Source organism: Prunus mume, linkage group LG5, assembly GCF_029339155.1.
Source record: "Prunus mume cultivar Tortuosa linkage group LG5, ASM2933915v1, whole genome shotgun sequence".
NCBI classification, from domain to species: domain Eukaryota; kingdom Viridiplantae; phylum Streptophyta; class Magnoliopsida; order Rosales; family Rosaceae; genus Prunus; species Prunus mume.
In genome coordinates, this window is record NC_142702.1 from 27,840,614 (window position 1) to 27,864,414 (window position 23,801).

The 23,801-nt window shown below is 35.9% G+C and overlaps 3 protein-coding genes across 4 annotated transcripts; all 3 read left to right on the top strand.

The window, feature by feature from the left end:
- Positions 1–1,342: 1,342 nt before the first annotated feature.
- On the top strand, positions 1,343–13,828 carry MIM (P-loop containing nucleoside triphosphate hydrolases superfamily protein). Its single transcript, XM_008236192.2, is given in 29 exon segments — positions 1,343–1,654; positions 1,839–1,944; positions 2,468–2,601; positions 3,848–3,903; positions 4,260–4,346; positions 4,420–4,740; positions 5,460–5,579; positions 6,004–6,138; positions 6,811–6,887; positions 6,982–7,057; positions 8,231–8,305; positions 8,462–8,566; positions 8,973–9,142; positions 9,232–9,334; positions 9,455–9,567; positions 9,838–9,986; positions 9,989–10,041; positions 10,279–10,410; positions 10,497–10,611; positions 10,699–10,784; positions 10,894–10,989; positions 11,303–11,439; positions 11,538–11,640; positions 12,272–12,351; positions 12,482–12,560; positions 12,728–12,785; positions 12,998–13,095; positions 13,223–13,317; positions 13,485–13,828. Coding segments are annotated over 29 exon segments (3,159 nt in total). The 5' UTR covers positions 1,343–1,512; the 3' UTR covers positions 13,543–13,828.
- A 1,030-nt stretch (positions 13,829–14,858) lies between these two features.
- LOC103333366 (F-box protein At5g51380-like) lies at positions 14,859–17,358 on the top strand. The gene is made up of 2 exons (XM_008236191.2): positions 14,859–16,355; positions 16,760–17,358. The coding sequence occupies exons 1-2, from the start codon at positions 15,115–15,117 to the stop codon at positions 17,082–17,084; spliced, it is 1,566 nt and encodes a 521-aa protein (XP_008234413.2). The 5' UTR covers positions 14,859–15,114; the 3' UTR covers positions 17,085–17,358.
- Positions 17,359–18,112: 754 nt separating this feature from the next.
- Positions 18,113–23,680, top strand: LOC103333365 (uncharacterized). 2 transcript variants are annotated; one of them, XM_089052071.1, is made up of 16 exons: positions 18,113–18,452; positions 18,537–18,620; positions 18,898–18,971; positions 19,079–19,112; positions 19,202–19,260; positions 19,386–19,500; positions 19,634–19,671; positions 19,822–19,919; positions 20,104–20,159; positions 20,776–21,052; positions 21,259–21,374; positions 21,899–21,955; positions 22,092–22,157; positions 22,251–22,325; positions 22,650–22,740; positions 23,163–23,680. In XM_089052071.1, the coding sequence occupies exons 1-15, from the start codon at positions 18,213–18,215 to the stop codon at positions 22,710–22,712; spliced, it is 1,452 nt and encodes a 483-aa protein (XP_088908197.1). In that variant the 5' UTR covers positions 18,113–18,212; the 3' UTR covers positions 22,713–22,740; positions 23,163–23,680. The 2 variants fall into 2 exon arrangements, with proteins under 2 accessions (XP_088908197.1, XP_008234412.2); XM_008236190.2 differs by having other exon boundaries at positions 18,120–18,419.
- The last annotated feature ends 121 nt before the right edge of the window (positions 23,681–23,801 follow it).

Genomic DNA, 23,801 nt, shown 5'->3' on the forward strand with positions numbered 1-23,801 from the left:
GTCGTTTATATCGATCTTTTTCTTTTCATATGGTATTGCATCATTTAGCACAATTTATTTATATTTTTTAACATTGACATCACAAAAAATTTATGAAAAAAACTAAAGATGTCAGAAGTCATTCAAAAACGCACCCCCAACAATGTATATACTGCCCACTAGTTTGTGTGGAAAATTATGAATTTATAATGTGACTATAATACATATTTTATGTGTATAATTCTACAAGTATTAAAATTCGCAGAAAAAATTGTTGATTATAATATTGGAACCACTCTCGTAATAGAACAATCTTTAATTTATATGAATGGATAGATAACATTTCGAGAATTGAAGGTAGCTTGGACTCTTTAACATAAAAAAGAAAAGTTTTAAGTTGAATTGAATTGAGACTTGTATTGGGCTAGGCTGACTTGAGATGGGCCTATACTCATGGTCGGCCGCTTTTTAATTATCTTTGGCGGAAGATGAATTGAATTTCGAACCTTTTCTATTTATGAAAGAAAAATACCATTAAATTACAAGGTAGTTAATTGTTCTCCGTCAGTTTTACTTACTTTGTTGTTTGGCCGCATTGCTTAGTTAGTTACTATATTGAGCAACATGTTTTCTCATTTTGCCATTAAAATGTTACTTCTATAAATAAATGAAAGAAACAATACAATCCTACTCTAATTAGGCTCCTAAATAGCTAGATCCAACTCCATCTTTCCTCTGCCGATGTGCTACTTTACAATCTAAACCATTGACAATGCGCATTGTATGCACATATCGAGTTGTTATAGGTTGAATAAGTGACTATATAAAACTCCTATTCTTTTTATAATTCACGTATATTCAATTGTAAATGACTTTTAATAATCCATCAAGTGTCTTGAAAACAATTTATGTTAAATTATGAAAGGAAAAGCATACGAAGGAAAGTTGTTTTGGAGAAGAAAAAATACATAGATAAAAAGATAATTATACAAATGTTTATCCTTACTTTTTCTTAATTTAACTTTTAATTAAAAATATTCGTCAAATTTTTTTATTCGTTGGTTAAATTTATCGTCAAATTTTTGATACACACATATATTTTTTTGAATAAAAATGTAATATAAACTACAAAAGAGAGGGGTTTTTTGACAAACACTATCAAAGTGCCATAAAGATTTGAATATAAGACCATTAATATACAAATCAAAATTATTTTTTACCGAGCTAGAACCCAGTTGGCAATTTATCGTCAAATTTGACCTTACCATATAATATACTTTCCCATAATTTACCGTGCTATTGACTCTACTTCCAAAAATGCCCTTACTGCAATTAAAACCTTTATCGAGCAAACAAACGCCCCAGTCACACGCAGTAGTTGCCTCTTCCCGCCAAACGCACTCCCTCACTTACTCCCTCTCTCTACAGTCCCATAATCGATTCTTCGTCCTTCCCTAAATTCACTGTCAGTCTCGTATATTTAGGGCTTTCTTTGTGTCCTTTGCAAGAAAACCCTAGTTCTCAGACCCAACCATGGAAGACCCCATCTCTGGCTTCCGTCAGCGTTCCGGGTCAGGCATCGTCAAGAGAGTCCGATTGGAGAACTTCATGTGCCACAGTAGCTTGCAGATTGAGCTCGGCGACTGGGTCAATTTCATTACCGGCCAAAATGGAAGTAAGCCCTCTTCTTTCTCCCGCTATGTAGATGTGTGTGCTTCAATTGGGTTTGTAAAATTTATGCATAATGAATCGAATTCCCTTTCGTATGTGGATTATTTGGTCCATAAGTAGTGTTTTGTAAATTCGGTTTTTGAAATTTGTGTGAATATCAGCTGATTTTGGTTTTTTGGTTTTTGTAGGTGGTAAAAGTGCAATACTTACTGCTTTGTGTATTGCATTTGGTTGTCGAGCTAAAGGCACTCAAAGAGCGTCTACATTGAAGGATTTTATAAAAACTGGTTGCAGGTTAGTGGGGTTTGCCTTTTTCCAATTTTTTTAAATTTCCTTGCTACTGGTTTGCTTTGTGTTTGCGGTATGACAAAGCAACTCTTAGCTTCTCTGCTGGTTACCCTTGGATGTGAAATATTTGTTATAGTAGCGAACTGATTGCTTAACTAAACAAGTGCTAAATTTGCACCTTTCTTGCTGTGTTAAAGCTCTAAATGAGCGGTGTAAAATTCATCTGCTGCCAACTTTCTTCCAAAAATCACTCATGGAAATAGTAATATTTTGAGTGTTGTGCTCCACATTTTGAATTCTTCTATGTATTCTGTTCAAGGATGATGAAATTGTTGGTAGTTTGATGCCTTCAATTTCAAGTGGCTTAATGCATGTTAGGAACATCAGATAAGTGAACACCTTAAGTGGTGCCATTTGCCTTTGAGACACTTCAAAAATTTATCCAGTTTTGAAGTATCTGTCTTAAACTACACACACGCACACATATATTTTACTGTCTCATAGTGTTATCTGCTATTTTTCATTGCAGTTATGCTGTTGTCCACGTGGAGTTAAAAAATCAAGGGGAGGATGCTTTTAAGCCTGAAATATATGGTGATGTCATAGTTATAGAGCGCAGGATTTCTGGAACTGCAACCACCACTGTTTTGAAAGACCAACAAGGTTTAAACTTTACATTCTTTGCTTACATATTTTCTTTCTCTCGCTCTCGCTCTCTCTGTATCTCACCCTCCTCTCTCTCTCTCTCTCTCTCTCTCTCTCTCTCTCTCTCTCTGTATCCCTGCACATAATTTTCAAAACCTAACCACTTCATTAAACTGGTTTCCATTGTGTTCTTTGGTCCTGTCATGTGTTTTCGATTGAGAAACTCTTCATTGGACTCATATTAGCAATCATGTTCATAAATGGAAATCTCTGGTTGGACCTACTTATATTTTGGAAGATTTGGGATTTGGTTACTTAAACAAGGAGTGTATAGAATTTTACAGCATTAACTTTCAGATACTGGGTGGATAAATTTTTCAGAGTATTTGTTTGTTTGGATTTCTACCTGCACAAAAGTTTGGCTCAATGGCTTTCCATACTGACTTCAAATGGGATAATTTTTTTCATATTGTTTGTAACATTTTTTTTTTGGTGTCGATCAGCTAGAAATATTGTTGGTGTGGCATATTTGTTGGCCTTTTGGCAATTTGATTCTTTTGTGCTTTCATGTGAGGCATCTGGCACCACAAGCTTGTCTGTGTATTAAAAATTGTGAAGAAACATGATTGTTATTTTCTGTATCCATCTTCTTTTACTAAACATTTATAAATTTCTTTTAAAGAAAGTTCCTCTGACATAAGATAATATTTCATGTAGACATAATGAATGGACTTACATCCCTTGTTAACCTGATTCTCCATTATTGTTCCCCCATCTTGCTTAAACCATAGAAGTAATGATCAGCTAGAAATATTGTTGGTGTGGCATATTTGTTGGCCTTTTGGCAATTTGATTCTTTTGTGCTTTCATGTGAGGCATCTGGCACCACAAGCTTGTCTGTGTATTAAAAATTGTGAAGAAACATGATTGTTATTTTCTGTATCCATCTATCTTTTACTAAACATTTATAAATTTCTTTTAAAGAAAGTTCCTCTGACATAAGATAATGTTTCATGTAGACATAATGAATGGACTTACATCCCTTGTTAACCTGATTCTCCATTATTGTTCCCCCATCTTGCTTAAACCATAGAAGTAATGAGAGCCTTGTGGAAGCATTGTTTGTTTATTTTTCTTTTTCTGATGATATTATATGATATTGTTAAAAAACATAATATGTTGTGCTGTATTCTAGTGCCACAACATTGATTCATGAGGTTGTGGTTTTCATTTGACCTTGTTCTCCATCTGAGGTGTTTGGCAGGAAAAAAGGTTGCTAGTCGGAAAGAGGACCTTCGAGAACTAGTTGAACATTTTAATGTGAGTGTTCGTCATAGTACTTCTTGGTCACCTTTGCATCAGCTGTTTATTGATTGTTCATGTATATGGTTCTTATTAGGTATTGAAATCAGCATGTTCTCATTAAATTTAAGACACAGTCTGGTTCCTTTAAATTAGCATGATAGGCTGAGATTAACAAGGTTTGCTCTCTGTTATCGTTTTTTGTTTTGTTTCATGATGATGGAATGTCTAAATTGAATGATAAATCCATTATTCACACCATTTAGGAATTTTGTTTTAAAACAGAAAAATTACAGGTTTGCATTATTTGCATGTCAACCCTTCTCTTCTTGAAATTTTGTTACTTGCTTTCATGGCTTTGTGCTTTATGGCAGATTGATGTTGAGAATCCATGTGTAATAATGAGTCAAGACAAAAGCAGAGAGTTTTTGCATTCTGGCAATGACAAAGATAAATTTAAGGTGATGTTATGTGTTGCATGTTCTCTGAGCACAGAGTTCAATAGGTGTACTATACTGACATTTGATTGCTCAGTTCTTTTTCAAGGCCACACTTCTTCAGCAAGTTGAAGATCTGTTGCAAAACATTGAAAAACAGTTGGAGAAGGCAAATGTTGTTGTTGCTGAGTTAGAGGGCTCAATAAGACCCATAGAAAGGGAACTTAATGAGTTGCAAGAAAAAATTAAAAACATGGAGCACGTTGAAGAAATATCTCAACAAGCAAAGCAGTTAAAAAAGAAGCTCGCTTGGGCATGGGTATATGATGTAGACAAGCAGCTCGTGGAACAGAATGCAAGAATTGGAAAGCTGAAAGATCGCGTACCTCTATGTCAAGCTAAAATTGATCGACAAATAGTGAGTACAAACTGTTCGCATTGTCATAGATGTCTTTTTATATTTTCAACATGGACTGTTGTCTTTTAGGTTTAGAGGTATCACCTCATATTGTATTGTATTTATTCATCCCCATCTAATCTGTTGAAAGCAGTTATTCATGCAGAGTGCTTTAAGTTTAAGGCACAGCTAGAAATCTCTCTTTGGGGACAAGACATTTTTGTGTTTTTTCTTAAGAATGATTGTTGGATACTTTGCACAGGGATGAATAACTCTATCCAAATTCCCTACCACTATGAGTTGCCAAGTTCCAGAAAACATTTCTTGTTAAGAATGATTTTAATTCTGAAGAAATATTTTCTTCTGAACTATTATATTACCTATATGTGGCGTTTATTGTATTGCCAAATGTTTGACAAAATTGGTTAACTTATTTGTCAAACATTTGGCAATATAAATGGTGATTAAACTTATTTGTCAAACATCTGGCAAACATTTGTCAAACATTTGGCAAACATTTGTCAAACATTTGGCAAACATTTGTCAAATATCCTATGCTTTATCTGGACATTTAATATAAATAGTTCACTCATGATTTAGTTGAAAGTCATTGATAGAAATTGGGCAAGCAATATTATGGGGAATCAAGTCCCCAGCTTTGAAAGGAATTGATTGAACACACAGAAGAAAATGTTAGAAGGAAAACAGATGTCATTTATTTTGTTTTATCTGTTTTGCAGGGTCAAGTGGCGAAACTAAGAGAATGCTTTGCCTTGAAGAAATCTGAAATTGAACACATGATGAAAAAGACATCAGAGATTAGGAGAATGAAGGACGAATTGCAACAGACACTAGCATTGGTATGTTGAAAGTTTGTTCTTTTAAAAAAGCATCTGAGGTGTAGGATACATTTTTTTATTTCCCCCTTTTTCCCTCTTTTTCTCTCTCTTAAAGGTGAAAAAATAATAATTTAATGACACTTGAAGCCTAGAACTGCTTTGTTTCAGAGAAAATATGTTCTCTGAGATTTCTTTTCACTAGCAAGTCATCTAAAAAAGACATACAACTGCATTTTGGTTTAAATGAAATTGCTGAAAAACTTTATGATGTTGCAATTGTTGCAAGTATGCGTTATCTCTCTGAATGTCTTTTTGTGTTTGAGTTATTAGCTGTGTAATTCCTGTTCCCTTTCTATTGCTTCTATCTGGTGCCCTTTTATTGTTCATGTAAATATTATGTCCTTTCTAGTTTCTACATTTTATGGATCCCAAATTCTTTTCTCAGGCTACAAAAGAGAAACTTAAGCTAGAAGAAGAATATGGCCGCAAATTTAACCAAATCCAGAAGATGATGAACTATGTTAGGTCTCTTCAGCAACAGGTTCAAGATACCCAGGAGCAGCATGCCAAAAATACACAGGTTTTTCTGTTTGGTGTTTATTTTCCTTTTGATTTTTTCTGTTTGCGGGTGTGTGCCGCTTATTCATGGGGATTAACTGTTCAAGAGCAACTAACTGTATGGGAGTTTTTCCTCTCTTCATTCTGTTTTTCCTTGGCATAACTTACTATGTTATACCATTTTTTCTTGAAAATATGCCTCTATTGATGTGAATATTAGATGATTTTGCATGAAAATCTCTAGAATAGTGATTTGGTATGGTTTGAAACGATTTAGCTCAATTAGTAACCCTTGAAAAAATCAGGGTTTGTTAAATAGAAAATCTTGACACAAGATTAGTAATGAAAAATAGCAATGCAATAGAAAATCTAACACACAAATGCATTTGCCAATGGTTGAACCCCAAGACTCACCTTCTTAGCGACTCAAATTTTTTAAAGTATCCAGAAATTCATTTCCGTACCCAATTTGTAATGACTTTTTTTTTTAACGGTAATTATTCCCTATTCAAAATTATGACAAAATCCTTTAATTTCTGCATGACACTGTTGTAACCAGTTTGATATGCCAAGATAGAATGACATGCGGTGTTCATATACAAAAAACATAGCAGGCATGTGAATACATAGGTGACTGTTTCCAAGCATCTTTAAATTATCAGTTTTTAGATCACTGATTTTGACACTGTTGCAGGCAGAAGAATCTGAAATAGAGGAAAAACTTAAAGAACTCCAAAATGAGGTTGCTAGCATTGAATCAATGCTTGCAAGGTTTAAAGTCATTAATTTCATAAGTTTATATTTTGCATTGCTGTCAAGGGAGATTTAACCTAATCCCCATTGATCTTCTGATATGATATTTCAGGTTGAAGGAAGAAGAGAATGCCTTATCAGAATGCGTGCAACAGACAAATGGTGAAATCAAAGAGATAAATGAAATGGTGTGAAATGTTTGATTTGATTTAATGACTTGAAATTGTTTATCGCAACTTTTTCTCATCCTTTTATTTTGTTGATTAATAAGTTAAAATTGTGTTGTGCAACTTGTTGTCATCCTTTTTCTTGGGTCTCTCTCTTAGTTGCTCTGTTTTTTCCTCATTTATTTTGTCGGTTTTCTTCTCTGGAATCAATTTTTCACAATTTTATGTGGACAATGGTATTGGATATGGCGACTGGCCAAAATATATGATTGTGTCATAGCTATTTGCTGTTTGTTGCATATATACTATTCTGAAACTATTTTGAAAAACCCAAGGTGTCTTGCCATACATTCTTTTCAACCCTGAATCTCCTGGTTTTTTGTTTTTTTATTTTTTTGTTGTAAGTTAACTGCATTTAAGCACAAGCTCTACTTCTGTAAAAGCCTAAGTTATTTTAGATCCTTTGTCCCAACTCATCTATTTCGATAAGGGATATGTTAAGTGCTTGTAGGAATTTAGAAGAACCATAAATAATAATTTGGAAGGTATCTTAGGAATATGTTCCTTAACAGATTCCAAATAACTTTGGTTTTCTTTTTAATAGTAAAGGTGGCTACTTCTAGAAAGAGTCAAATAAGAGAATAACATTGGTAAATTTTGGTTTTAAATTGACGAGTTTTGGCGTGCATATTCACATAATGGGGATAAATGTCCTACTATTGTAGCTAAGTCCTATTTTAGATGGGAATGACGTTAAGCAAAACATATTGAGCTGTCATGATTCAGAAGTAGGAAGACACAACTGCTGATGCAGAGTGTACTCTCAGGAGTTTTATATGTTGCTTCATAAAAGGGACAGGGTTCTCTGTTTTGTCATGGTAGGTATATGTTTAAGTGGTTGAGAGAAAATTGGGATAATAGAAAGGGTTTAAAGAACCTGAAAGAAAAGAAAAAGCGAAGCTAAGTATAAGGCAGAAAAAAAAAAAAAAACAGTGCTTGGTAAGACCTTCATGTCTAGCCTTTTAATTTATAACCTAACTGTGTTGTCAATATAAGTTGCCTCCATTTATATATATATATATATATATATATATATATAATATTAACTATGTTATCGATATTACATAATTTGTTTGTCAGACTTAAATAGCTATGTTTGTTGAATGTATTTGTAATCACATGTTGGTCTTCTAGATTCAAAATTATGACAAGAAGCACCGGGAGATCTCAAATACCATCCGGGAGATTCAGCGAAATCAAACCAACAAGGTCTGGCACTAATGATCTTGTGGTCTTAGATTCTTGAGAAAACGGCGGACTCTGTACTGTGTCACTTATGCATATGTAGCCCATGTGTGTTATATCTCAGGCTGCCATTTTACCAAAAACACTATAGTGCTTAAGGAAAATGTTTTGTTTAAACAGGTTACAGCTTTTGGTGGAGATAGAGTGATAAGCCTTCTACGCACAATTGAGAGATATCATCAGAGATTCCAAAGCCCTCCAATTGGTCCAATTGGTGCTCATTTGGTAAGTGTGGAACATCTGCATTATATCTACAAGTTTAGTAAACTTCTACTGTGTAATGTTGTTTTGCACTTTTATATTTTACTGTTACCAAAGTAAATGGTTTTGAATGACCGGTGTTTATTACACGGTAAAGGAGAACAAACATGTCAGTGGGCTTCCATAAGTTCTGATGGCATGTTCTGTTCCTTAGCAGGCATATCGCTTCATGTTTTTCCCCTGTTTTACAATATCTATAAATTACATGATAATAATAAATAATTTTACTTTTTACTTGTTTCTAATTTACGCTTCTATCACTTATTGTTCTTTCTAGCAAGCTTCTATTTTTGTGGATAGGAGTCAATTTCATTGCTACTTGCAACTACATGCTAAGTGATCAATCTTAATACAATGATTGTTTCTGCAGACTTTGAATAATGGCGATGTCTGGGCTCTTGCTGTTGAACATGCCATTGGAAGGTTGCTCAATGCTTTCATTGTGACAAATCATAAAGACTCGCTTCTTCTGAGAACATGTGCAAGGGAAGCAAACTACAGTGACCTTCAGATTATTATATATGACTTTTCATTACCAAGGTAGATCTTTAGTTCTTCAGATTGCTGTCTCATTCAGTGCATGGTGATTCTTTCTGTGACTGAACAATCCATTGTACTTTCTGATGTAGGTTAAATATACCGCCTCACATGCTTCCACAAACAAGGCACCCAACTACTCTTTCTCTTCTTCATTCTGAAATTCATACTGTTTTAAACGTGTTGGTAGATATGGTAAGTTTACGGGCTTCTTCTGTTCGTGTCCGTGATTAATTGTTACCTCTATTAGTTATTGATCTTGCCTGACTTCACATTTATTTATTTTTGTGTGCTCAACTATGGTTAATTTTCCAGGGAAATGTTGAAAGGCAAGTTCTCGTGAGAGATTATGATGCGGGAAAAGCAATTGTATTTGACCAGAGGGTTTCAAATTTGAAGGAGGTTTACACCTTAGATGGCAGTAGGATGTAAGCTAGAGATCCATGCCTTGTTCCTTTATGCATTTAATTTTCACAAAGTTTGCTTTGCTTTAAATACCATAAATCTACGTACTGCAGTTTTGTCCAATCTTCTAATTTGATTTTCTATTACTTGTGAAATATAATTTTGACTGAGTGCTAGGATTTTATACTGTTGAACATGAGTTTGGACCCTGAGTATTGTCATTTATCATATTCATTTGGTTCAGACACATTTTGTGTTGCACAAATAAGTATTTATTTATTGCTTCTTTCTAGGTTTTCTCGTGGTTCTGTCCAGACAGTTCTTCCTCCCAATAAGCGACTTAGAACTGGTCGTCTCTGTAGTTCTTATGATGATCAAATTAATGAGCTTAAAAGACAAGTATTAAGTGTACAAGAAGAAGCTCAGCAGTGCAGAAGGAGGAAAAGGATGTAGAGGAAAAACTTCAGGATCTTCAAGAGAATCTCCGAAATGTGAAGGTAATGGATAGCTTACTTTTTCTTCTTTATTATGAGCCTATGCTTCTTAAAAGAAAATTTAATATAGTTGTCCAATTATAATTAAGTTTGACCTGGTTGTACTGTAAAGATTTTTCTTTTGCAATATTGTTTGTATGGTTGGTTTCCTGCCAAATGTCACTTGCATACTTTTTCGTGGGCTATTTAAATAACTAATGCTGTATGTTAATCAACTGTTACTTCTTTTATTTTGTGTAGAGGAGATGTGCAAATGTGGACCGTGATTTGACATCTAAGAGACTAGCAATTCAAGATTTTGACAATGCATATGCTGCTGAAGCTGGTACATCACCTGCATCAACTGTTGATGAGCTGTATCAAGAAATTTCGGTCTGTTCCATTAAACTTTATGTTACCATTGACTCTATTATGTATATTTTCAAAGAAAACACTATCCTATTTTGAGTGATTATCAGAAAGTCCAAGTGGAGATTCAAGAAAGGAAAATGTCACTGGAAATGTTTCAAGTCAGAATTGGTGAAGCTGGGGCAAAGACCAATGATCTTAAAGCATCATTTGAGAATCTATCTGGTATGGTAACGCTGTTCAACTTTCATATTAGGTTCCACAGCACATTCTTCCCATCTTTCTTGATCTTTGCGTCCAATAAACCAACAGAGTCAGCAAAAGGTGACATTGATGCCTTTGAGGAAGCGGAGAGAGAAATGATGGAGATTGAACAAAATCTATGTTCTGCAGAAGAGGTCCCTTCCGTTCCCGAAACTTACACGCACATGTTTTTAGTGCTTTTCTATGGCCGTAACTCTATTTGTTCTCTGTCTTTGATATCTAATAACTGCCTGTTTATCTCAGGAGAAAGCTCATTATGAAGGTGTAATGAAGAACAGGGTACTTAAGGATATCCATGATGCAGAAAAACACCATCAGGAGCTTGAGCATCTCCGCGAGGTATCATTTTTAGTCTATGGTTGCATTCTGCATTAAATCCTTGGAGGCAACAGCTTCATGAAGTTCTGCTTGTTGCTTGTTGCTCTTGCATTTCCTATACAACTGTAAATTTCCAGGCACCTTATTGTGCAGGATAATATACTTAAATCAGAACCCTGGTTTTGCTGCCCTTTCTTTTATGGTTTTATGGTGGTTTTTACACAAGTACAAACTTGTGCCTGAATTGTTATTGATTATTTTGGAATTTTATATATGAAGGATCTCGCTTTAGTATCTACTAGTTGCTGAAGTTATGCATTGGCTGAAATTGCAGGAGAGTTCTAGAAAGGCTTCTATCCTTTGTCCAGAGAGTGAAATTATAGCATTAGGTGATTGGGATGGTAGCACTCCTGAACAACTCAGTGCTCAAGTAACCAGGCTGAATCAGAGGTTTGAGCGAGAGAGTCAGAGGTATTCTCATGATCGTCTGTCTTCACTGCATTTTTGGGACAATAGCCAAGCTTCAGCATAAAGAAGATTTAAACTTTTTTTTTTTTTCCCGGTTGCAGATATACCGAATCAATTGATGAGCTCCGAATGTCATATGAGAAAAAGGAACGTAAGATTTTAAGCAAACAAAAAAGAAACAGAGCTTTTCGAGAAAAGTTAAATGTAAGTTCCAGCCCATATAATGCTTTTTTGGTGCTATAACTGTAATTTTTGGACAGTCATAGACCACACTTGTTATGAGCTTCTCCTTAATCTGGTTATGCAATCAACTTATTTCTTATTGGAACAATTTGTTGCTTCATAGCAAAAGATAGTTGAACGGAGAAATTTAGGGTGTGCATCTAGTTTCCCTTTGTGCCCCTTTTTTCTACGGAAATTGTATCTGCTATATAAATTTATAATTAGAGATTCAATTCCTTCGCTTGAATCTGGTATTTAATTTAGCACTTTTAATATGTGAAGTTTGTGGAAGTAGACTGTTGAAAAAAATACTTCCTGGTTCATGTTTTGCTTAAAGGAGCCTTTTTGCTTAGGCATTGCTCAAGAAAGGTTACTTCATAGCTGTGATTTCAGAAATACTCTGTGGGTAGTGTATATATTTCTGGGCTGTACAAGGCTCTTTCCGTATTAGATATGTCTACTGATACCCTACCTCCAATGTTTTTTATTTTCCAAGACCCAACCTCCAATGTTAACTCTGTACCTTTTGATTGAGCCCTTCCTGCCAAATGGATAATCTTGCTGCTCAGAGTTTCTCATGTATGTGTTTGTTTTCTCAATTATTAAATTGCAGTCATGCTGCAAAGCCCTTGATTTGCGACGGAGCAAGTTTCAAAGAAATGCAGATTATTTAAAGCGCCAGCTGACCTGGCAGTATGTCGTCTCTTCACAATAACTAGAGTCACATTCATCATAGTGTTTGCTTTTCTCCATATTTATTTTTTCAATACAAGGTACCTTTTTATTTTTGATCTGTTCTAAATTGATTATTAATTGCCATTAGATTCAATACCCATCTGAGAAAGAAAGGGATTAGCGGACAGATTAAAGTGAGTGACGAGGAGAAGACCCTATCTGTTGAGGTAAGCAAGTTCTTTGTTTTTTTATACTCATTTTATTCTTCCTTTAGTAGTTTAGAATATAGATGAGCTATGTATATCTTGCTTGTGGATGGCTGGACAGGTTAGTGTTTCTTTTGTAAGTCCCCTTTTCTCTTTCCAAGACTTGATGCTGTGTGCCCCTTTTTTAGGTAAAGATGCCCCAGGATGCAACAAGCAGCACTGTTCGTGACACTAGAGGGCTTTCAGGTTTACTTCTTGAATATTCTGATGAAATGTTTCTTTATTTGTGCTTTTGCAAAATTAATTCATCATAGATCAATGATTTCATTGTTTGGAGTTGGTTAATTTGACTGGTTGGGCTTTCGCTCAAGAGTAATACGGGACTTTTCATATTTTCATAATCAGGATTTAGAATATGGCATAAATAAGCATTTATGTACAATTTAATTGTTAATCAGGTGGGGAACGCTCTTTTTCAACATTGTGCTTTGCATTGGCTCTTCATGACATGACCGAAGCTCCATTTAGAGCAATGGATGAGTTCGATGTTTTTATGGTACAGATTTAAGCAAGTTCTTTGTTCCAGGATTGAAGATTGTGTTCGTACATGTCTAGGTTGTTTTGTTTAAGACACAAAAAATGGTTCTTATGAACAAATTTTATGCATTTAACTTATTCTTCAGGATGCTGTAAGTCGGAAAATCAGCTTAGACACTCTTGTTGATTTTGCATTGGCACAAGGATCCCAATGGATACTTATCACTCCTCATGATATCAGGTAATGTTGTAAGAAAGAATGTGGATGCGTTCTGTCCTCAGCTTTCTTTGAATGTCTGGTTTTTGCATGAAACCTTATTTCTTTTTCTTCCGCGGAAAGCAAACATAATAGAAAACAATGCACTTGAGAAATGACATGGTAAATTGAATTTGGTTCTTTGGATGCAGTATGGTGAAGAACGGGAATAGGATAAAGAAGCAGCAGATGGCGGCTCCTCGTTCTTGATTTGCCATGTATGATTGTGTCCTGTAGTCATGCCAATACCTGGTACTGCTTGAAGTTGAACAGATGATGATGTATTTATTTACTCATATGTAAATTACCATTGTAAGGCAAACCCTAGGGTCTAGAGACCTTCCCCATGGTTTCTTTTCGGAATTAATATGAACCTTTTTTGCTTTGAATTGTATCCCTTAAATCATATTATCTTACATATCCGGACGATTCTTATAAAGTAATACTGTATGAATGGCGACCGTTATTCATATTATATATATTATTATGTACGAAATTAGCCCAATGAATTTAGACTTTTTTTTTTATTTCTCCCTTCTACTTTACTCTTTCCTGTGTCGTAGATTATTCCCAGTTTTTTTAGATCCCAAATAACATATTAAATTAAAAGAAGGGAGATTCACTATTATACCTAATATAGTGGCCAAAATTATATATAAAAAAAACCTCTATGAAATGGACTTTAGAAATCCACTCAAGGTCTATTTACAACATAACAAAAAGGCTTTTAACTTCTTATAAATTACAAAATTGCCATTGATTTCTTAAAACAAACTTAACCCGAAAACCTTAATAAAAAAACTCAAAACACTCAATAGGGCATCAAAGTAATTTAATAATTAAAATTAAATTCAATAGGACAAGCTGTCATTTTTTGGGTTTGTTTATAGAAATTAAATGGTGTAGAATTTATCTATATTATTAGTATTAAAAATGAGTATATGACTAAATATCTCTTAAAAGAATGTGTGTTGCGTGAGTATGACATATCAAATTCATGTAAATGGAATGCCACTTGACCAAAAACACTCAAGGAATGCCAGAGGACAAATAAATCCATTTTCTATTGCTAAACCTTTACAATTAAATTTCATAGTTATATCAGAAAGTACAAAAGTGGAAAAACAAAATCCTTTTATCAGAAAATGATAAAGTAGTTACCAAAAAACACGAAAAAGGAAAATATAATCCAATCCACGTCTTTTATGCGCTGAATTATAAAACGATGGTCTATCATCTTTGTTTCCTTGGCCATGGTTTGGTTTCTGTCCCCACATTCGAAAACGAAATTTGAATTATAAACGGCTATCTAACGGTCATATTGATGGGACAGCCAAATGGGGTAAAATCCTTTTTGTAAACCTTTGGACCGGGGAAATTCTTTTACATAAACAAGTTTTACGGTGTCAAGCCCACAGAGAACTTGGGTTATAACCAAATGAATATTTTATTCAAAGGACTTGTAAGTCAGATGACTTGACTGTATATAAATAGGTGCTTCTGGAGATTTTAAAAAAAGAAGTTTAAATTTTTACAAATGACTTTTTCAAAGACTCGATAAAAGTCCTAGATTCAAAATCTTGGAAGTAAAAACAAAAAGCGCCACACACTCAGAACCTCCTCAAATCTCCTTCACCCGGAAAAGTGTATAGATGGAAACACAGACAAGTTTTAGAGAGAGAAAATCTAGCGGTTGTTAGTGACAAAATCTAGAGAGAGAGAGAGAAATGTGATCTAGAGAGAGAGAGAGAGAGAGAGAGAGAGCTGAACAGAGAAGACAAGATGGGATACAGAGAAGTTGCAGAGAAAGACCATCACGCTCGAACGATGTCGTTGGGGGCAGAGAAACCAAACACAAAGACCAGCCCTTTACCACCATCGAAGAAGAGGACGTCGAGCTGGTCAGACATCTGGCTTAAGAACACTACGCCCCTCAAGAACGTCATCTTCGCTATGCAACTTGCTTCGCCCAAAGACTCCAAATTCAAACCCACCCACAAAACCCTAATCCCCAATTGGGCAAACATTGACCGTACCTCCCTATTATCCGACGAAATCCTCCTCAAAATCCTCGCCAAGCTGCCCGAGTCGCAGCGCAAGCCTAACTCGCTCGTCTGCAAGCGCTGGCTCAACCTCCAAGGCCGCCTTGTACGGTCGCTCAAGGTCTTGGACTGGAGCTTTCTCCAATCGGGTCGGTTGATCTCGAGGTTCCCCAACCTGAATCAGGTTGATATGCTATATGGGTCGTTTATTTCGGACCAAAATTCGGGCATTTTGTTGAGTTATAGAATGTTTTCGTTCCATACCGGTTCCGAGTTCTCGCCGAAGCAGAGAGTTTCCGAGTCAAATTTCAAATTGCTTCCACCTGTGGTTGTTGACAGAGGGCTTGATGCGTTGGCGAGTGGGTGCCCCAACTTGCGGAAGCTTGTGGTGATTGGTGCGAGTGAAATGGGGTTGCTGAGTGTAGCAGAGGAGTGCCCTACACTCCAAGAATTGGAATTGCACAAGTGCAGTGACAATGTGCTGCGTGGGATTGCGGCATGTGAGAATTTGCAAGTGTTGAAATTGGTTGCATATGTAGAGGGACTTTATAGTTCAGTGGTTTCGGATATTGGGCTTACGATTTTAGCTCAAGGGTGCACGAGATTGGTAAAGCTTGAGCTTTGTGGATGTGAGGGAAGCTTTGATGGGATTAAGGCAATTGGGCAGTGTTGCCAAATGTTGGAGGAATTGACTTTCTGTGATCATAGGATGGATGGTGGGTGGTTGGCTGCACTTTCATATTGTGAAAATTTGAAGACTTTGAGGTTTCAGTCGTGTAAGAGGATTGAAACTATTCCGGGGCCCGAAGAGTATTTGGGTGCTTGCCCTGCTCTGGAGCGGTTGCATTTGCAGAAGTGTCAATTGAGGGATAAGAAGAGTGTGAGAGCTTTGTTTATGGTGTGTGGAGCGGCCAGGGAGATTGTTTTTCAGGACTGTTGGGGATTGGACAATGATATGTTCAGGCTAGCAAGTACTTGCAGGTAGTTGATTCTTTTTGCTATATTATGTCTTTAGTTGCCTGAGATTGATATTGGCATGTTAAGATTCTGAAGAAGATAATAATAGGGATGAAATTTTGGTATAAAACTAATGTATTTAAATGTATAGAATTCACCCTGTACTAAGATTAGTTATCTGGTATCAATTTACAAAAGTTATGAACTTTATGAGTAGATCTGCAGAAATATAAGCTAAAACCTTTTCTGCGATCGTTGTTGTAAGACTGGACAGTTGTAATATGATTATAGTTAACTGTTAGAGTTGCTGAGGTCCTAAAGCAAATTTGAAGGGGTGAAAACACTTCTGGTTTTAGATTTTTGGTCATTGAATTATCATTTGGAATATCCTTGCTTTGCTATTTTAATGGGATATAATGTTCTAACAGGAGGGTGAAGTTCCTATCTCTAGAAGGATGCTCAGTGTTAACAACAGAGGGTCTGGAGTCAGTAATTCTTCCCTGGAAGGAGCTTGAATGCCTTAGAGTAGTGTCGTGCAAGAATATAAGGGACAAGGAGATATCTCCTGCCCTCTCAACCTTATTTTCTACTCTCAAAGAGTTGCAATGGAGACCAGATACCAAATCTCTTCTTCCATCAAGCGTTTTCGGAACCAGCATAGGAAAGAAAGGCAGTAGATTCTTTCGGAAGACTCGAGATTTGAAGATGCTATTTGATGATCAGAATCTGCTCCTTGATTTTATACACAGATGATTCAGATTGAAGCTGTTTTTACTCTTGCTGTGAAGACTGTATCAGTATACTATAGTTACTGTACTCATGCTGTTGTCCCTTTTGGATGCTTAACACAGAAGTTGACAGAGGAAGAAGGTTGTTGTTAGTTTTATTCTTCCACAGTCAGGCAACAGCCAAGGATGTATAATTATAAGGGTAATATTTGCCCGACCCACTTCTCCCTTAGTGCATGTTGGGCAACCTTTTTCGCCGTAATATCTTAATTTTATGGTACAGATGGTTTAATTCGGCATTCTTGTTTGGTCTGTACTTCTGTTTCTACTACGCTTCTAATATCTTCAGCAAAACAAACATATAATAATCAGATTATTGAACAAACTCAAACTGCTATAGAGGAAAGAAATGTTAGTGCTTGGGATAATAAATGGATAATCAAATCTCAGTTAAACTAATCTAAAGCAAATACTAATGTTTTCAAAACGTGAGACACTACTAGAATTATCTCAATTCATTCACAGCAAACAATGACGTAAGAAAAAGACAGAGAGAAAGAATAGAATTGCAGAGGGAGAGATGAGAGAAACCAGCCACCACATACCCAGCTCAACCACCATCACCACCCAATCTAACCACCACAACCATTAATTAGTGGAACCGGAGAGATATGGGATTCATGAAAACAAAAGGAACGGGTCTGAAGAAAAGAGGAAGAATAGAGGAAAAAGAAATAAAAAGATAGTTTTATCTTTTAAAAAACAATCAAAATTATAGAGATAATTCAGTGGATTATATTTTTAATTAAAAATTTATAACTTTATTTATGTTTTAATTGCACGCAAATCAAAACTGGAAATTTCCCGTAATCACCCACACAAAAAAAAGGAGGGGGGGGGGGGAATTTCTTTGGATGGGTGTGCTGATCAATTGTTGGGTGTATTTATTTAGAAACTAAAAAAACCTCCACCTACTAGGCTACTACATCGACCAGGATGACGTGGCAAAAACCTAGAGGGGAGGGAAAAAGAAGAAAAAGAGCAGGAAATAAACGAGATGATGTTGACAGCGCTGACGCGTGAAAATTTGTCTGCTTGATTCTCCACTGAGATCATCACTCAACTCTTAAACTAAAACTCCAACTTCGAACTAATGGGTTTACAGACAGATAAAGAGACGATGAAGAAAGGCAAGGAAGTTGTGGTTTCAAGCCCTAACACCAACGACGATGACGACAACCTTAATATCAGCGAAGAAGACTTAGACGACGTCAATAATCATAACAGAGGAAGTGGCGTCTCTTTTACTTCCGTTAGATTCTCTTCTCGCAACACTTCCTCCAAATACGACTTTGTCAAGGTTCTTCATTTTATTGTTACCCAAAGAACAAAGGTTCTTAATTTCCTACTCTATTTCTGTTTGGTTTCGGAGAAATAAATCAGAATCGAATGTCTTTTTGTGCTGAAAAACAAACAGGTGAAGGTGTGGTTGGGCGATAATGCAGATCACTACTACGTGCTTTCCAGATTTTTGCTCAGCCGAATGTTAACTGTCACTAAGGTCTCAATTCCATTCAACCCAATTCAGTATTTTGATTCTTGTTATTAGTTTCCAATATCTGTGTATGTAAGTGTGTGTGTGTGTGTGTGTGTGTGTGTGTGTGCCTCAATTAAACTATTTGTTTCTTTTGGTAATTTCTAATCATCAGTTGTAGTGTGTGTGTGTGTGTGTGTGTGTGTGTGTGTGTTTGCCTCAATTAAACTATTTGTTTCTTTTGGTAATTTCTATTCATCAGTTGTATTGTTAATTTATTATGAATTTATGGAGGTGATTGCAGATCCCAAATTATGTAGCTATTAAAATTGCTTTGGAGCTCAAGAAGCTGCTAATAGACAACAGCCTTCTAGATGTGTATGCTGTGTCCTCACTCATTTATTCTTCATTTATTTTGCTTTTTCTTGTTTTCTGATAGGATTCTTATAAATGGTTTCACTTTGTGTTTCTGTGATGTGTTGCAGCTCGCAGTCTGATTTGGAAGCCAATTTGTTTAAGGTAATGTCATGTGTGTGTGCTTGTCCAACAAGTAGTGCGCTTTTTGAAATTTTGTAGGTGTTGAATTTAGTCAATCTCTGTATGCGCAGCTTATGGAACGAAGGGGTTATGGGGAGGAGTACATAAACCGGTACAAGATGATGACAAGGTCAGTCTAAAATCTATATTGCTTTTAGGAAATTCCTAGAAACTGAATAAGGGAAAGATGGTAAATTTGCTGAACTCTATGGTAATACCTTTTTTCTTGTTCTGTGTGGGGCCAAATTCTTTCAGATTTCACCATCAAAGAGTGCCATTAGTTATTCTTGTATGTGGAACTGCCTGTGTTGGAAAGTCCACCATTGCTACCCAACTTGCACAAAGGCTAAATTTGCCTAATGTCTTGCAGGTTTGTTTTTTTTTTTTTTTTTGGTATCTGTCATGTTCTCTCTCTCTCTCTCCCTCCCTCCCATGTACCGACTGTTTTGAGTTGCAAAGAGATGTCATTGACATTTATTTTGTCCTTTTACTGATTGTTACAGACAGATATGGTATATGAATTGCTGCGCACATCAACAGAGTATGTCCCTGTTTTATTTATTTCCTGACTTTTAAATTTTGAATGTCCGGTTCCTATGCTAAGCTGATTAATTAATGTTGCTTATGTTAAGCTTTTTGTTTTGATGAACAATATTAGAGTGTTTATTGTGTCATTTTTTTTCTAATTCAGTGCACCGTTGACATCTACTCCTGTATGGGCACGAGACTTCAGCTCCTCTGAGGAGTTAATTACTGAATTTTGTAGGGAATGCAGGATTGTTCGTAAAGGTAGTCTCTTTATTAATACATCTGCTGAGATGAGTCAGATGACTACTTTTGAACTTTAGACAACCAGAATGGTTTTATGTCTGAGAGCACGCCAGTAGTTTCTCTCTCTGTAATAACAACTTTTCTATGCCTTTATGCTAGTCTATTGATTAATAATCTCTGTTCTGGAACACGTGCTTCGCAGGATTGGCTGGTGATTTGAAGAAAGCTATGAAAGATGGAAAGCCAATAATAATAGAGGTGTGGTTAAATTCCAAGCCATGGTGGATGTAAATGACATCGTAATTCAATTTTGTCTTAATTTTTTTTCTCTCTTTCTATCTCTTCCTTTGTCTTTCTTTTTTCTTATGAAAAGATCTATGACCTGTGTCAAATATTTTGCCTGAAAAACCTCATATATGTCTAACGAATTCATCACTCAGTGCTCTATTTTGTGTTATAAAAGATTCTGCCCAAGTCTCAATTATCTTTTTGTTTGCCTGAACCTTTTCTTGAAGTGAAGATGAAAAAAATTGAGTATTTGTCTTAGATTGGTAAGTTACCTTTTCCTTGATCAATGGGGTGAATTCCTCACAGATGGTCTGTGCATGGTAGGGCTTAAATATTGACGAGCCTTGCTGAAATGCATGCTGCAGAAGGAACTTTCTTGTTTTCAAGAGAGAGTGCTAATCTTGCCACTGTGTTGAATTTTGTGATGCTGAACAATAGAGAGGGACTGTTATTAGGTCGTATATGCGAATTATTTGGCTAAGAAATTTACGATGGCAATATGATGAGCATTAGCAAGCTTCTTGTCTGCTTAGTTTTTCTCACTCTCAGCTTGGACAATTTTGTTTTCTGTTGATGGTAATTGCAGGGAATACATTTGGATCCAAGCATTTATTTAATGGAAGATGAAAATAAAACACAAGCTCATCTGCAAGAGAAAATTCAAGAGGCAGAGTCCCTTGCAGCAGATGGTTCCAAAACACACATGGAAAACGATTCTCCAAGTATAAATGGAAATCCTTCTGAAGTTAGCAACAGTACTGCGCATGTCAGCTCTGATGAAGGGACACTGGTTAACAAGGTGAACGAAGTCTCAGATTGCCTGGAAGCTTTTGACCTAGCGGGAAGTGTTTCTGAGAATAAAGGTTAACCCCCATTGTGGATATTGCTCAGAATGTTTATGTTCTGTTCAACCACTCATATTTTTGTTTAGAAACATACTTCATCAAAAGACATGCTGATGTCAGTTGCAACTGACATCTGCCAACAAGACACACAATATTTGTTGAAGTGAATAGTGGAGTTGAACCATTAAGATGTCGGTTCTCTAACTACTTTTGTAGTGCTGCAGGTGGAAGTCTTACTGGTCCAGAGATGGATAAAAGTACTTCTGTTAAGAAAGAGAAGGCTGGTCCCGAACCAGTAATTATACCTCTAGTTTTGAAGATGGCTGAATTTGATCATAAGGTGTTGTCACGTTCTCTTTCATGTGTATAGTTTTTGGTAGAAATTATCTTTTTCCCTGTCCTTCTTTTTGTGCAAATGCATTGTGTTAAAGGCTTTGTCCTTATTCCTTTTCGTAAGTAACTTGGCATTTTTGCCTACAAGTAGTTGTGACAGCTATAGTTGTGTATGCACATCAATTAGCGTAGTGCCAATTTAAATGCACAATGAATGGTGGTGGCAAAAATCGGCAATACTAGTGCTGTTCCTGCTCTCCTCTCTGCATCACAGGCCTCTAAATCCTGAATTAGTTTCGTTAAGACGCTTTATAAGACACGGTTTTGCGGGGAAAATAATGTATACGTTCTCATACTTTTCCCCTTGTGGCTTTGTAAAGAATTTCTTGAGTTTTTTCATGTTTTCGATTTAACTGCAAGATTATTGCTTTACGTTTACCGTTTATATGCTCAGATTTTCCCTCATCGTTTGTGTTATATTCTCAATCTTGACTTATTTTGTAATTTGTATACCTATACTCTCATTTGCAGGCATTACTAGAGGAGGGGATCTCGACTCGTACATTTAGTGATAAATGTATAGTCCAGGTATTCTGAGCTTCTTTCCTTCTCTTCTCATTTCCATAAGATCTTGAGAGTTTGTTACTTGATGAGGTTTTCAATTAGACTTGCTTTCTTCACTTCTTTTGTAATTAATTTACAAGTTACTTTTTTTCATTTCCAGGATAAAGATAAGCTAATAAGAAACTTAAAGACCATCCAGGACTATCTATGCTCATTCAATTCGCAGGTAAGTGCCTTCATGTCATTTGAATTTCATTTTATCTTTGAATTGGCTCATGGTTTATCATTGGTTAGTTATCTGTCATTTTTATTCCAACAGGGTTTGACAGTTGTCAATATATCAGCAACCACATTCCCACAAACATTGGATTGGCTGCATGGATATCTTCTTGAGGTACTTCTGATGGATTTTTTTTAGTTTGTGTTGTCCTGGCATCCTTACTGCTGGTTAAACCTAGAAAATTTTGATGTTTATGGCCCAACTGATGGGTCCCAAGTGATATTACTTTACTATGTATTTATTCCATAAAATCTAGTAGCCAGTGTGGCTGGAACAAGAGACAGCTCCCATGATCCTACGTCATGTTCGTAGTGGTTTTACTCACAGTTCCCTGTTGCATGACCCTCCCTTTATCCTACACTGTGTTCTTAGTGATCTTACTCACCAGCCCATATAGCTATTTTGTCTATTTCCCTGATAATGAAGTTCTTTATACAGTGCATTGAACGTGGCATTTCATCAGTATCCAATGAAAATAATAGGCGGCCTGTGGAAAAGTAGATTGCATTCAGATGCTAGATGAAGGAAGGTATGAGTTGGACTTCCATAATTTGATTTCTCTTTGACACATTATGGAACATAGATCACTCTTTATTATTTTTGGTTAATCTAAACATCACAAGGTAAAAGCACATGAAAGGTTTAGGTTGATTCAACTTTACATCATATCAATCATGTTTTGGACTGTTGCATCCTATTTTCAATCAATGCGATTCTCCAATTTGACTTGTGATATATGAATATCTTAAAGGGGGAAGATATGATAACATACGTAAAATAAAGAATCAAATTATTATGCTCAACACCAACTTTACATTCAATTTTTATTTCTCTGAAAAATACTTTACATTCATTTGGTTCGTGCTTGATTTCATTCTTTTTATGAAATTTTCTGCTGTTTTTCTGAGGTTTGGTTTTTAGATGAATAACCCTTTGTTATGGTTCTCATAGAGCTGAAGAAAAGAACCAGTTAGGGTTATGAAAGCAGCAACCGGCTTGATGTTAAGATCAGATGTGGGAAAACAAAATGGAGAACAAATACTTAGAAGAACCTTGCAGCAGCAGCAGCTTGTGAAACAAAGTTTTTACTTACATGGCATAATTTACAAAATTCGATCCCATTGGATTCCGCCGACTAATATCCGGCCTCATGTATTGCACCCAACACTTCTCCAAAATTCAGCCCTTCGATACGAGATACCAAATTATGGGGCACAGGAGAAACTTGCTGGCATGCAAACTCATTTAATAAATTGTTGTCTTCATAGTGTTCGTTTGTGTAACTTAAGAGAGCCCATCTAGGGTTTGTTCAAAATAAGATCATGATGTCCTTAACCACTTTTTGGATGTTCATCATAGAGTATAGGACCGCTTCAATTGTACGTGCACCTCCTTCATCTTTTCTGTATATATGAACAAGGGAGACGCAATAATATTTCTTGTCGATACTGTTGCTGCTGTTCATGAAATCCCACTAGAGTTCTCATCAAACTTTCTGTTGCTGCACTCAAAACATTTTTCCTCACGAATATTATTAATGATCGTGGTTATATTTTTTACCACATGTTGCCTCAGTAGAGGCCAAGCTCC

Excerpts from the sequence above, each read along its gene's own strand:
- LOC103333365 (XM_089052071.1), top strand. The coding sequence starts at position 18,213 with ATGGGTTTACAGACAGATAAAGAGACGATGAAGAAAGGCAAGGAAGTT. Across the intron at positions 19,113-19,201 it reads TGGAAGCCAATTTGTTTAAG|CTTATGGAACGAAGGGGTTA; the intron begins GTAATGTCATGT and ends CTGTATGCGCAG. Across the intron at positions 20,160-20,775 it reads GAAAGCCAATAATAATAGAG|GGAATACATTTGGATCCAAG; the intron begins GTGTGGTTAAAT and ends TGGTAATTGCAG.
- LOC103333366 (XM_008236191.2), top strand. The coding sequence starts at position 15,115 with ATGGGATACAGAGAAGTTGCAGAGAAAGACCATCACGCTCGAACGATG. Across the intron at positions 16,356-16,759 it reads AGGCTAGCAAGTACTTGCAG|GAGGGTGAAGTTCCTATCTC; the intron begins GTAGTTGATTCT and ends ATGTTCTAACAG.